Source organism: Sceloporus undulatus, chromosome 1 (assembly GCF_019175285.1).
Source record: "Sceloporus undulatus isolate JIND9_A2432 ecotype Alabama chromosome 1, SceUnd_v1.1, whole genome shotgun sequence".
Lineage (NCBI taxonomy): Eukaryota > Metazoa > Chordata > Lepidosauria > Squamata > Phrynosomatidae > Sceloporus > Sceloporus undulatus.
Genome location: NC_056522.1, coordinates 320,485,010 through 320,500,399, shown reverse-complemented (window position 1 = coordinate 320,500,399; position 15,390 = coordinate 320,485,010). Strand labels below are relative to the sequence as shown.

The window sequence follows — 15,390 nt, the reverse complement described above, 5'->3', positions numbered from 1 at the left end:
TCACTACACCACACTTGTCTACTACAATGCTTAAAAAAAGAAAATGCAACCACAACATAGGCCTTGCAGAGCTAGTGTCACACAGAATAACCACTAAGATAGTTGTAAATAGCTTCAGCAGTTCATGAGGAAGAAAGGAGTCCACAGACAGTGTGAGGGATCTAGAGTTGATTCAAAGCTCAGTGCAGGGTGGACAACTTGTGGCTCTCCAGATAGTGTTGGACTACAACTCTCATCATGTCTCAGCAGTCCTAGTCCAATGCTCAAAATACTGATTCTAAATTTATATATATATAATAATAATAATAAATTTTATTTATATACTGCTTTTCCACAAATCAAAGGACAAAGATGATAAAGAATCAAAAGACTTTTATTTCAAACATAAACTCTGCAAAGGCTTTGTGGACAGAAAGCTCTGACAAAAACACAGTGTAATATACCTATATGTGACATGCATATATCTGTATTTTGCAAAACATTTGCTCAAAATCACCTGCCCCTACGTTTGGCCTGTTTCAAAATAGTGTACTTAACTGAAGGCCTTCATCTTTCTTTATTTTACAAACAAAAAGCAACTTTCAAAAATGTAAACTCAATTAACATCCACTGATTTGAAAAGACACTGTGCATTACATTATGAGAAGGCATAACTCATGAGAAAAGACAATAATTCTAGGGAACATAGAAAACAACAGTGCAAGAAGACGACACGCCAGATGGATAGACTCAAACAGGGAGGTCACTGACTTTAATTTGCAGGACCTAAGCAGAGCAGTGGAGAACAGGGAGTCTTGGAGATGCCTTATCCACAGGGTCACCATGAGGTGGGGCCAACTCAAGAACAGTTAACAACAGCACTGCATAATCAAATTGCAATTGTCATATTATCTTATGTCTACAGATTTTGATCTATATCCAATTGAGTTAAGTGGATGGCTAAGGATCAGATGATTTTGCTAGAAAAAGCACCTTGCTGTTCCCTACATATTAAAGGTATGAGGTAGAAATAAGACTGCTATCTATGAATAGTTTGCACAATACAAATGTTTCTGTCTTTCTCTATAGCAGGGTTGGGAAACCTGTAGTGGACTCCCAACTAACACAACCCATAGACAGCACAGTCGATAATAGTGAATGACACAAGTTACACTCCAACATCTCTTTTCTAGGGATAATTACACCAAAATGGAAAGCTTTTCTCAAATGCCTTGCTGCAAATACTGTGTGGTAAGAAAATTAACTATCCTTGATTAATATGTAACAATCAGCCAATGTTGCACTTAGGTCAAGTACATGACTGATCTCCAAATTTATAACCAATAATAGTAATTCTAAACCATTCACACATTATAAACAAGGGTTAGGAAAACAGAAAAGTCTCAGGATGAGTATGATCTTTATAAAGACACTTGTACTCTGATTTAACAAAGAACCTGAGTTTACTTTGAGAATGCCAATAACAAATTTAATTTACATGTCATTTTTTCTAAATAACAAAATAAGATTTCTGCTCCCACCCACTCCAGATTTATGTTCAATAGAAATCTTGAATTCTAATGAAATTAGTTCTTATTTTCCTACAGAATTTGGGGCTGGTGGTCTGCAGCTGAAGCCATGAGGCAAGGCAAAATGAATATCAATTTCTTTCCTTTTAGGACTTATGGGACCAGGTGGATGGTGGTTTTGGGTTTCTTGAAAAGAAAGCTTTTGATAGAGAGTATTGTTTGACAAGGTTTGACAAGATGGCTTTACAGGAGGCAAAGGCAATCTTCCACCATGAAATGAGAACTGAGGAGAATAGTTATTTCTTGGAGGTATAGAGGCAGAAACAGCAGGACCTTGGGTTTCTTCATCCTTTTTTTTCTGTCAATAATTGACTGATTTCCTCTTCCAAAGACCTAGGAATCTTTTGCGGCTTGAAGGTTGTAGATTTACAACAAGCTGGATCTCTTGTTTCCAATTTGTATTCTACATTACCTCCAATTGTATGTCCCTGATTATCACAGCGATGTGCCTTCTGCTTCACTTTTGGAGAACTTTTGGGAACAACTGGATCGCAGGGATGGAGACAATCGGCACTGTGTATTTTAGAGGAGACTATCTTATTGGAAGGAATTAAGTCAGTGTCACAATTTTTGTTTCCTTCTTCCTGTTCTCTCTTTTCCCCTACAGGCACTACATGTTTTCTGATGAGAAGACCTTCCTCATTCAGTTGGAATTTCTTCAGGGCATTCTCTCTCCGAATTTTGTGAAAATTTATCAGTTGTCTTAGCTCTTGTGGTAGCGCCATAGAGGAAATCTGATTAAGACAGACAAATCAGACCTCCAGTATCTATTTATCATCAGCATTTCATTCAATTATAGTAACTACTTCTATAAATGGAGCTAAACATGAATGATATAGTACAGATGAATCTTACTGTTGTTGAAGAGTATCCACTGAAAAGAGAATAGAAGTATGACGTGACAACCTAATGTACAGTCTAATACATAAAACTGATGAAAAAGAAAATAGCAAAAAAGGCAACTTTAGTTTTTATACTACAGTCTGCCCTCTGTATCCATTGATTCAAACATCCACGGCATGAAAATATTCAAAAGATAAATAAATTCCAAAAAGCAAACCTTGATTTTGCCATTTTATATAAAGGTCACCATTTTACTATCCATTGTATTTAATGGGATTTGAGCAGCCACTGATTTTGGTATCCATGAGGGGGGTCCTAGAACCAAACCCCAGTCAATACCAATGGCCCACTATACATAGAATAATATTACAGTAACATTATACAGATGATTTAATACAACAAACTTGTTTCTTTTATTTTTCCATACTCTTGTTTGTTCACTTTTTGTGCTCTTTTTATTATTTTATCTGCTGCTATCTAGGGCTTTACAAAATGTTAATGTTACACATTGCATGGTTTCTTTCTTTCTGCCTTTACAACATTTATGTTGAAAATTTTAGAATATAAAGCAAATAATAAATATAAATTGAACTAATGTTTCTTTCCTTAGTTAAATACAGAAATATAACAGGGGAAAAACACTCAAATATTGGCACTTTAAATAGAAATGTTTGTTTTCTGGTAAATCTGATTGAATTGAAGTAGAATTATAAATTGGCAATAATCTACAGTTGGCTGTTCTAAAATATAAGATCAAGAATGGCAGAAATAAATAATTATTTGATCTCATTACCTGGAAATGCTCCCAAGGTTAAACTTACCTCTGTATTTCCCAGGGAATGTCCAGATCCCTCCCGAAATGCATTAAGGTATCCATCCACCAAAGTTGTTAAATCAGACATAATTTCATCAAGCAGCATCAGGCGAAGAGGGAGGAGGTACACTGTTTCCAGAGCTAACACGTTCAACAGGGCAGGTGGAAGGGGTCTCGTAAACCATACCTCAGGATTTCCCTTCATGTCCAAATGAAATATGACAAAATATATTACTATTTAAAATGAAAGAAGGATTTATTTTTTTAGCAATCTTGAAAAACTGGACTTGGAAATGCAACTGCTGAAACAGTTTAGTGCAGAATAGGCAAATGGTAGCCAGACTCACATATGCCCATCCAAGGATGTTTTCACACTCCTAGACCCCTCCAGACTCCTCAAACTCTCTTTTCTTTGGCCAACAAAGAGAATGAATTGCTTCTCTTTAAAGTATCCAACAACATTAACTCAGCATTAATATAGATTACAGGAGCTTTCTGCACTGCTTAACAAGGGAACATATTCAAAGTAGACTTCAGGCCAGGTGTTCTATAACATTCTTTTTTGCCATAGTTTTTATTGTTTTCCAACATAATAACTAGGTGGATCTCAGGTGGATGTGATGGTCAGGAGCACCTGTTACCAGCTTCGGCTGATACGCCAGCTGTGACCCTACCTAGGCCGGGGCGATCTTGAAACGGTAGTACATGCTCCAGTAACCTCTCGGTTGGATTTCTGTAATGCGCTCTACATGGGGCAACCCTTGTACCAAACCCGGAAGCTTCAATTAGTACAGAACATGGCAGCTAGGTTGGTCACTGGATGTTCCAGGACTAGCCACATAACACCGATTCTGCAAGATCTTCATTGGCTGCCTGTCCGCTTCTGGGCACAATACAAGGTGTTGGTTATCATCTATAAAGCCCTAAATGGCTTGGGCCCAGGGTACTTGGAGGACCGCCTCTCCCCATATAATCCGCCCCACACTCTGAGATCGGTCGGGAAGCAATTCTTAAGGGTTCCCAAGACGAGATACACCTTGATGTTTATCACACTATGCTCTTAAAGAGCTACTATTCCAGTGTGACTCCTCTAGCAGCCTCCTGTTGCATGCTGGGATTGGCAGTTTTAAGGAGCTGAACTTCTCTGCCTGAGAATTCTAAATACCCCTCCTTAAATCTGCCAATCCCAGCATGCAACAGGAAGCAGCTAGAGGAGTCACACTGGAATAGTACCTCTTTAAGAGCATAGTGTGATAAACATCCTTGTCTTCCCAAAGGGCATTTTCTGTTTCTGCCCCGCAGACCTGGAACTCCCTTCCTGACGAGCTCCACTCTGTCACCTCCCTTGACCTGTTCAGGAAGAAACTTAAGACCTATCTCTTCCAACCAGCATTCCCCCATGTGCCTTGACATTTGTTATTCTCCCCCATTATACAGTTGCTTATCCAGCTAGTTTGTTTCTTTGGTTTTACTCTTGTGAATTTTACTGTGCTTTATTACTGGGATGTTTTTATGATGTTTTTATATTGTGTGTTTTTATATTGTATATTGCTTACATTTATGCTGTACCCCGCTTTGATCGTTTTTTGGAAAAGCGGGCTATAAATAAACAGTATTATTATTATTATTATTAACTAAAACAAATATACATATAGTTCTTTTTTTGTCACTGGATCATGGAAGTTTTATAACATGCGTTATTAGACTTAAAACAAGAAAAAAGAATTTATTTACTGTATTACTTCCTTAAATTATCCCTCTGGCTCCTAGTAAACTTTTAAAAATTTAGCTTCTTATAAGTCATCGAACATTTTTCTCATAGCGATTAATCCACTTATAACATAACACTTCCTCAAGTACTATTTCACATATTTGAAATATTATGGCCTGGGTCTCTTTTCAGTCAAAAAGTATCGTAGTAAAGGTCCCTTTGGTTATCATCAGTGACATTCTGATTTGTTTCTTGAATCTCCTGGCAGCCTGTATGGGTCATGTGACCAGCCCTGTTGATTAGGAGATTGAAAGTTGCATTTTGCCTTGCCCTGAACTACCTATATGACAAATAAGTGATTCTGTCTTAGCAACCAGCAATTATATGAGAATAATTTTTACTTATCTTGTAGGATATAGAAGTTATCAAAGTAACTTATGTGTACAAACTTCATATTCAGCTATTGTTGTTTGTTATTAATTGCCCTCAAGTCAATCTCGATTCATGGTGACCCTATGGATGAGACATTTCCAAGACCCTCTGTCCTCCACTGAATCATAGTTGGAAGAGACCACAAGGGCCATCCATTCCAACCTCCTGCCATGCAGGAACTCTCAGTCAAAGCATCCCTGACAGATGGCCATCCAGCCTCTGTTTAAAACCTCTAAGGATGGAGACTCCACCACTCTCTGAGGAAGTGTGTTCCACTGTCCAACAGCCCTTACTGTCAGAAAGTTCCTCCTAATGTTGATCTGGAATCTCTTTTCCTGTAGCTTGCATCCATTGTTCTGGGTCCTGTTCTCTGGAGCAGCAGAAAACAAGGTTGCTCCCTCCTCAATAAGACATCCCTTCAAGTACTTAAACAGGGCTATCATATAACCTCTTAACCTTCTCTTCTCCAGACTAAACATCCCCAGCTCTCTAAGTCGTTCCTCATAGGGTATGGTTTCCAGACCCTTCACCATTTTTAGTCAACCTCCTTTGGACACACTCCAGTTTCTCAACATCCTTTTTGAATTGTGGTGCCCAGAACAGGACACAGTATTCCAGGTGGGGCCTGACCAAAGAATAGACTGGCACTATTACTTCTCTTGATCTAGACACTATACTTCTCTGTTCTGCTTAATTCCTGCAACCCCATACCCATGACCTCCTTAATAGAGTCCATCCATCTAACATGTGGCCTTCCTCTCTTCCTACTTCCCTCCACCTTTCCCAGCATTATTGTCTTTTCCAATGAGTCCTTCCTTCTCATGATATGTCCGAAGTACAACAGCCTTTCTTCTTTGATCTTCCTTAGTAGGTGTTCCAGGTCTGTGAGGTTTGCTGCTAGTACTGTACTATGGTGTCATCTGGATATGTTAGATTGCTGATATTCCTTCCTCCTATTTTCACTCCTCCTTCTTCTGTGTCCAAACCTGCTTTTCTTATAATATGTTCTGAATAGAACTTGAACAGATAGGGTGAAAAGATACAGCCTTGTCTGATCCCTTTGCCAACTGGGAACCATTCTGTTTCTCCATGTTCTGTTCTGACAGTAGCCTCTTGTCCTGAGTACAGATTACTCATCAGGCCTATCAGATGTGTTGGCACTTCCATGTTTTTAAGGGCATTCCTTTCATGATCTATGCAATCAAAGGTTTTGCTATAGTCTAAACACATGCTGATTTTCTTTTGGAATTCCTTGGTGCACTCCATCAGCCATCTTATGTTTGCAATGCAATGAATATTAAAATTTAATCAGTCTTACTCCCAAGCAAGAAAATACAAGCTTGTGCAACTAGTCCTAAATTGTCTGGCATTCTAGCTTACACCAAGGCCTGCAATCTTGCCTTTTCCAAATCCAGCTCCCTTTTCTAATTTTCAACTTTTCTTTCTTGCAGCTCTTGCTCTTCATTGCATTTTACCTCTTGCTTATTTATACTAGCAGATAATGCTTTCCCAGCAGGGACGTAGCCAGGATTTTGGGAAGGGTTTTTTTTTCCAGACTAGGTGCCACCAATATAATGGGGCTTGGGCATGGCGGCACAGCAGCACACATTATTCACTGTATCCAATGGAAGGGGGTGGGTCTGGACCCCACAGACCGCCGCCCCCGGCTAAGTCCCTGTTCCCAGCCAGAAGGCCAAGAAACGATATGTCTATTTGTTCTTTTCATACACTTTCACTGTCAGACCTCTGTCCTCTCACTCCTGAGATTTTCTTAAGCTTTCCCCTTATTTTTTCCTTCCAGGACTACAAGTCTCTAACTACTTTCTTCTGGAATCTTTGATCTTCAGCATTTCAAGCACTTTCACAACACTGCTGCCCCCCACTAAAGAATCAATAGGCTGGCTATTGGATTATTTAAGTAGTATAGATTGTGGTATCCACCAGAATTACACTTGCAGAAAAATAACATATATGAAGCTTGCTTGGGAGCAATGGAAAAGCTTATCACAACTTTGTGTTGATCCTAGAAGAAAAAACAGCCCAAAGATTCAGTACAATTCCGAGACACTGGCTCACGTATACATGAAGATGTACACAAATTCACACATTCTAAATCTAATGCATTACCAGTACAAATCAGAAAGTTTCAGGTCTCAGTTGTTACAACCATTGACAATGGAAGGTGTTGTATTTTGTTTAATATTCCCTGCTACAAAAGGTGAGTTGAGTTATACTGAATGAACTGCTAGTCACTTTTAAAATTTTAAAAATCAGCAACAGCCCTTCAGGGTTTTTCCTATCTGTTAGTATTTCATATTTGAGTCTCTCTTTTCACGGCCCCTCAATTCTTTTTTAAAAAAATACAAATTAATGGCTTTCTTAAGAGGAAAAAAGATAAAATTGTGTTCACCTTTTCTCTCAGCCTTCTTTCACTGATCAGAGGTTAAATGCCTGTACTGCAGCCATTCACTCGAAACCACAAGGTTGCGAGTGCAAGACCAGAAAAAGGGCCCAAGCTCGACTCAGGCTTGCATCCTTCCGAGGTCGCTAAAATGAGTACCCAGACTGTTGGGGGCAAATTAGCTTACTTGCTAATTAGCTTACTTGCTGTTCACCGCTATGATCTTTGGAATAGCGGTATATAAATAAAACAAATTATTATTATTATTATTATTTGTGGATCACTCTCTCTGCTCTTTTATCAGAATTATTGTTCTAAATATGCACTGTACATTATACAATTTGAATTATAACTTACTGTTTCAGTAATTAGGCAGCAGTTTATTTTAATAAATACAAAAGGTAACAAGGTTTCTATCATTAAAATAGCCCCTAATAAATAAAGTAAAATTATTGCAGATGTGCTTGAAAGGCTACAATAAGATAGTGCCATTTCAGCTGATATGCTTACTTCAATCTCACGCTGCCGTAGATCCATGAAAGAGACTTGCTTTTGTGACATCCCCAGGTATCGCATTAAGCACTCTTGTAAAGTGCTAATGCAATGTGGAAGAAATCCACCTGTTTCTATTGAGAACTGCAAGACATCAGAAACCTATGGAAGAAAATGAGGGATTGGTATGTCATTTCCAAATGTGCTGGCTTCAGAACATGCAAGAATGCTGCTGTAATAATTGCTATGTAACATATGCTAATTTTGGATTTTTTAATCCACTGTTTTAGTTCAGTGGATGTATTTTTACAGAAGAATTTTCTTTAGGAAATCAAATGTAAAGTTAGGAGCAGGCATAGAAGAGAATGTCACTAAAGGGTGTAAGGCTGAGACTGCATCTGGTCATGATTCATGAAGAAGTACTAAATATATACAGTGTAGACAAAGTCTGCAGGATCTGACATCTATTTCTCCAATTGTGAGGAACAAACTGAAACAGCTTTCAGAAGACCCACAATTCATGCTAGATAGGGGGCTTTCTGAACTGGTATATGCATGTAAAATTGCATTCTTGAAGATAAAGGTCTACTACCTATATCTTTTATTGGACAGAGATAACCTACCAACAGTAGTTCATGCACTCACTGGTAACTTCCCAAGTGTAATACAGTCAGCCCTTCTTATACACGGATTTGTTATACACGGATTCAAGCATACACAGTTTGAAAATGTTCCAAAAAAGTATAAATTTCAATGATCAAACCTTGATTTTCCATTTTTTATAAGAGACACCGTTTTGCTCTGCCATTATATTTAATGGGACTTGAGCATACACGGGGGATCTTGGAACCAAACACCAGCGTATAACAAGGGTCCACTGTACTACTGCAATGCATGCTACATGGGACTGCCCTTGAATGCAACTTGGAAGATGCAGCTAGTGCAAAATGCATCAGCTAGACCGTGACAGGAACATTACCTAGAAACTCTGTAATACTGATCCGAAGCAATTGCCAGTACACTTCTGGACTGTCAATCTACACGGCATTCAAAGCTCAGAATGGCTAGGAGCTTGATATTTAAAGGAGTACCTCTACCTGTTTACACTTACCCAGATTGTAAAGTCTGTTGGAAGGGCTCTCCTCTTCATCCTATCACATGGGCCAATATACTGTAGTACAGTACTTTCTCTGCTGCAACACCCTTGTTGTGGAATTCTGATGACATTGGGCACCAAGTAAAACCTGGGGCCATTGGGGCCTAACTGAGTTTATATAAATCCTGGCATATGCATGGTCTTCTACTGTTTTACACTCTTAACTGGTTTTAAACTGTCTTGTTTTAACCTGTTAATAGGTTTAATATGTTTTTAGCTGTGCACATTATCAAGGGAAGAATTGCACTATGGTCTGCTTATGGATAATTAAATGAAAGAATTAAAATGGATAAAAAATTCAAGAGTTTGAAATGTCTATGTCTGAATTTGAAACTCAACTATGTATAGATGAAGATTCCTAAAAATTATAAACTATTGCTGAGAACTGAAACAGAAGGGGTATAGATAAAGGACTGCATGGTGAAATGTGATCAAAATATTGGTACCTCAATTCAAATGGAATAATGGGATAGAATGTTGACAAAGAGTGTGAAATTTATCTTGCATTATGATTTAAGGGAGAATTTTTATAAATTGATGTATATATGGTATTTAACACTAGATAGATTATCAAAAATGTATAATAGTTCAAACAAATGTTAGAAATGTAAACAGTAGATAAGTGTATTTTTTTTATATGTGGTAGACCTGTGATAAGGCACAAAAATATTGGACTCAAATTTATTTAATGCTAGAGGACATTTTTAATGTCAAGATACAAATGAAACCAGAGACTTTTTTGCTTGGAATGTTGACCAATCAAACTGAGAAGAAATATAAAAAACACTACAATGTATGATCACACCAGCAATAATTGATAATTTTATTATTTTTATTGAACTGTTTTAATGCATTTTGTATGGTTTTTGCCTAATTGTATTGTTATTAGCTGTTGTTCACCGCCCTGATTTTCAGAAGGGCGGTATACAAATAAAATTTTATTATTACATTATATTATTTATTATAATAATATACACTGATGCCAATGCAACAAGGCTGATGAAGACAATTGAAATTGCTGAAATGGACAAATAGACAATGTTGATCAAAAAGAAATGTTTGGAAATTGTTTATTACATATTTGTATTCTCATTCACATTCTCATTCAATCAGTTTTAGGTTTACAAAATAACCAACTGATATGTTGTAGAGGCATAACATTATATATAAGGAAGTAGTGAAACGGGTATACGTGAAGTCAAAGGTTTTCATGGCCAGCACCCATAGTTTTTTGTGGGTTTTTGGGGCTATGTGGCCATGTTCTATAAGAGTTTATTCCTGATGTTTCGCCAACATCTGTGGCTGGCATCTTCAGTATACTGTACAGCCATTAGTTGGGGGGGGGGGGAGTCAGTAGTGTATGTTCATCTTTGTTTAGTTTAATTTGTTTTCTTGTAGTCTGTGTTTTAGATACAGTATGTCAATAAAATATGTATATTACATTTTTAAAATATTTTATTACGTTTTAAAACAAAATATAAAAGGTTTTCATATATTCATATACAGATTGGTTCAACATTTGCAAAAAAAATGACATACATTTAATATGGTGGAAAATATGAAGAAAAATAAAAAGAGAACAGTTGGGTAATAGGCAACAAACATTTTGTTTTTATTTGTATATTTAAAATATGTATATTAAATTTGTTTGTGAATATGTTTATGTTTAATAATTTTTTAAAAACGATTTATTTTTTGAAGTGGCTTATCATTCTACCTTTTAAAATATAGTTACAGACCAAAGTATCTTACAACCTACCTGTGTGTCAAAGACATTAGTGAGCAAAATTCCATATTGGTGAGAAAGACAATCAGAAAGCCACCTGCAGTCATGAATAACCTAAAGAATGTGAGAAAGAGGCAATGTAGCAGTTAGCTGATCTAGAACTGGAATAAAGACATCAAGAAACTATTTCTTGTTGCTGTTTTTACACAGTTCTGCATATTTTCTCAAATGTTGTGTGCAGCACAAATACATACTTTTAAAATGTTTTGGTCTTCCAGTATTATCCTGAGTCCATTCTTGAATACTCGAGGTCCCAGAAGAAAAATGTCAAATAAGAAAACCTGGCTTCTTGTTGCAACCTATGATAAGTATGCAGAACAGAGACCAAAATGAAAAGGGGCACTATTATCCAAGTATTAGCAAGGAAATGTTTTCATAAAATTAATAAAAATATTCTCCTGCATCTAGCATTGCATGCATTGCTCATATCAGTCAAATTTACTTAACATATTTAAGATCGGGTTTGAAACTGTTTCCTCAATTTTAATAAAATTCAAATATATGTAGTACAATAGGAAATTCACTGTCTTACCACATAACTATGTGGCAATCATACATCCAAAACAAATTATTAATTCTACCCATTAACACAGTACCCCTGTCTTAGCCTACTATATGAGCAGACTCCTGTGGGATTGTCTTGTCTTGTTTCTCCAGAAGAGATCTTGGGAACAGACAGAGCACTACAGTGGAGTTTAGGAAGTAATCCATTGGACAGATGTTTTTCTCATGAACACAGCTGGATTTTACTGTTAAAAACCCAACACCCTGTGGATTCAGTAGATGATGGCAGCTAGCAATTCACTGCAATTTGCTAGGTTATTTTATAGTGGGACTACCAGTAAATACACTTTGTAACCTAACCAGTTGTATCAGCCTTCATCCTGCCACCTAGAGTAAACATAATGAAAGGTCACAGAGACATCAACTCCAGCTATTAAACTAAGGATAAAGCAGCAATACAAAAAGGGGAAGTGTTGGCGGGGGTAATATTGAAGAGCAAGGAGTACAGCATCTCTTTCTTCTCAGGCACCTAATAACCATAAGGAGACCACTGATTAAAAACCACAGATTCATACAAGTTCCAAGCCAAAAAAGTATTTTCTTACTTGCAGCCAAGACAGTTTCCCGTAACGACACAAATTGACACCCTCTGCTGCTATACTGCACACAGTTTGCTTTTTAATGTGTATCATCTAATAAGAAAGGGAAAGAAGAAAAATTACTAGGTATACTGGTGTGTCGAAGACAAAGAATACAACACAAAACCTTTTCTTTCCTATCAAGCATAGTGTTTAAATACAGCATAAGTCAGATGTATCAGGGGTATGATGGGATGGTTGACACAGCGTAAAGAATGAATCAGATTTCAATCTCTTGTACTGTATTTATACAGTACCATAACAGCCAATTTTTTTCCAACTAAGGCATTCTACAGCATAACACAATGTTCTTCCCCAATTTCTCTAAACAGATTACTAGATTATGCTCTTCTATCCTTAACATCTCTATTGTGGTTATGCTGTCCTTTCTTCAAATTAGAAGATCTTTTGGAGGGAAGATTTAAAACAATCCACTAAGGAATGCTTATATTTGAGTTCAAAACACATTGCAGAAATAATCCAGTTTGACTGCTTTAAATGCCCTAGCTGAGTGCTAGGGGATCCTGGGAATTATAGTTTATTGTGGTCCCAGAGCTCTCTGACAGAGAAGACTAAATGTCACACAAAACTACAGTTCCCATAATTCACTAGCAGTGAGCCAGGGCAGTTAAAGTGGTCTCTAACTGGGTTATTTCTGCAGTGTGTTTTGGACCTCAGTTAATTTTTTTTTTTAAAATTTAAGTAAGATGTGACTCTAGATTTTTGGAATCCCCTCATACAGGTACCACATAACATGCTTGAAACATTCCCCCCTCCCATGCCTGACAAAAGTAAATAAGTTTATTGTGGATAACTGCATTTTAAAATATCTTATACTGATATGTATAAGCCTTTAACATTCTCAGTGTTGCCTCTTCCAGTAATCATCATCATCATCATCATCATCATCATCATCATCATCATCATCATCATCTCACATTTTCCCGAGGGAATCAAGGCGGGTTACAGAATGAAATATAATAAAATACAATATAAAATAAAATTCTCATCTTAAAAAGAAATCCCCTTCCACAACCCCCTGTAAGAATATTTGCTCTAATTAGGAAAATTTTAATTAGCTTAATTTATTCAAACAATGGGCTTCTCACAACTACCCGCTTTGGACCGAATCTTAGAGTTTTTACGGAGTTACCAAATATCCCAAGGAAACAGTGCAGAAGCAGACTTGTATAATTAAAAGCTAGTTTATTAATGGAAGGGGATACACACACATCAACACACAAACATTCACACTCTCGCTCAAGGCTAACAGAAGAAAAGGTGGGAAAAATGGACAGAGGACACTGGGCTTTCTAACGGTGATATGGTCTCCTGGGAATCAATGTAGATGCAGCAACACAGGAGATGGGAAAAGGAAAGGGTTACAGAGTGTGGAACTACATCGGGACACAAACTGAAAAGATGCCAGCCTGGATTCGAACACAGAACCAAGAACAAAGGAATGGCAGGGCTTTTTATAGGGTTTTCTCTGTCCTTAGCGGAGGTTGTTTTTCTACTTCAAAGTAAAACCAAATCTACACATTGCTTGATCTATAGTCAGCCTCTTCAATGGGAAAGGGTAATCAATGCCAGAATAATGGTGTTCTGCATAACATCTTAAGGCCAGAAATCTGTCTAAAGGTGTGAGAGGATTCCTCCTGTTGGCGAATCCTACCTGTGGCTTCACTGCCTTATGTGGGCTGCTCGCTTTGCCCTTATGGAAGACTGTTTCCCATCATGCCTTTCCGTATAGGGTCATGAGAAAGAATGCCTTCACACTATGTACGTTAAGGTTCTCTTAGAGGCTTCTATATGTCAGCAATGCTATGGTGGGGGCATCCAATTATCTCCACTAATATACAGTCGGCCCTTCTCTCAGCCCTGGAGAAGGTACAGTCAGCCCTTCTTATACATGGATTTTTTATACACAGATTCAAGCATCCACGGTTCCAAAATGTTCCAAAAAAGTATACATTTCAAATATCAAACCTTGATTTTCCATTTTTCGTAAGGGACACCATTTTGCTATGTCATTATAGTTAATGGGACTTGAGAATCCACAGATTTTGTTATACATGGGGGATTTTGGAACCAAACCCCAGCGTATAACAAGGGTTCACTGTACTTTATATGTGGGGATTTTTAGGAGTGTTTTCATAAAAAATCCCACCTGGGTAACACTCCACCCCCCGGTATGGCTTCTCATTTCATATCTGAATCCTACAGACAATCAATGGGCCAATTACAATGAGCTTTTATGTTACAACAGCTTCATTGCCTATTGTTCCGTTTCTAGACATAATTCAAAGTAGTTCTCTACAGCTCCAAGAGAACCTGGGACAAGGTTATATGAAAGACAGTACTGTATTTTGAAGATGAACAAATACCCCATGGATGTGTATATTTTGGATGCTGTACTGAGTCCTATATACAAAAATACCCCTTTTTTCCAAGCCTCATTTTAATTTTTTAAAATACTAACTCAACTAGGTGGAATGCTGACTCTTGTATAATTCAAATCCAGAATCACTAGGACATGGAAGCACACTCTAAATAAATTTCTATCTGGTCTACTCACATGAAAGATATAGCCATTATCTCATTACTTAACAAAACAACAGCTTGTCTTCATTATGAGACAGCCTCTGCTTCCCATTTATAGGTGCTGCTCAAAATTTCCTTTTGTTTTTCTTATTGACTGGGTATTTTTGTGCAAGTCTGTGTACCATTTTGTTTGCCTCATTTGAGCAAGACCTCCATTTGCCAAAGGAAGCATTATTTTCTCTAACAGATTCCTTATCACTGTCTGTTAATAGTATTGATGGCCTTGCAGGTTGGAATAAACGCTCCTGATTCTACCTGAATTCGGGGATACTTTTGATTGTGAGTTCCTGCATGGCAGGGAGTTGGGCTGGATGGCCCTTGTGGTCTCTTCCAACTCTATGATTCTATGAATTTCTGTTATGGTTGTGAATAACCACTCATGCTTAGGGAGAGATTTGACCTTGATTTTTCCTTTCAACTTCGGGCCCATTCATACTACCT

General features: G+C 37.4%; 1 protein-coding gene across 1 annotated transcript in view; it reads right to left on the bottom strand.

The window, feature by feature from the left end:
* Positions 1 to 355: 355 nt before the first annotated feature.
* Positions 356 to 15,390, bottom strand: part of EXD1 (exonuclease 3'-5' domain containing 1) — a 34,297-nt gene continuing 19,262 nt past the window's right edge. The window contains 6 exon segments of the mRNA XM_042448407.1: positions 356 to 2,302; positions 3,233 to 3,424; positions 8,280 to 8,423; positions 11,177 to 11,257; positions 11,398 to 11,502; positions 12,313 to 12,399. Of these exon segments, the coding sequence (XP_042304341.1) occupies positions 1,853 to 2,302; positions 3,233 to 3,424; positions 8,280 to 8,423; positions 11,177 to 11,257; positions 11,398 to 11,502; positions 12,313 to 12,399 (1,059 nt within the window). The 3' untranslated portion in view covers positions 356 to 1,852.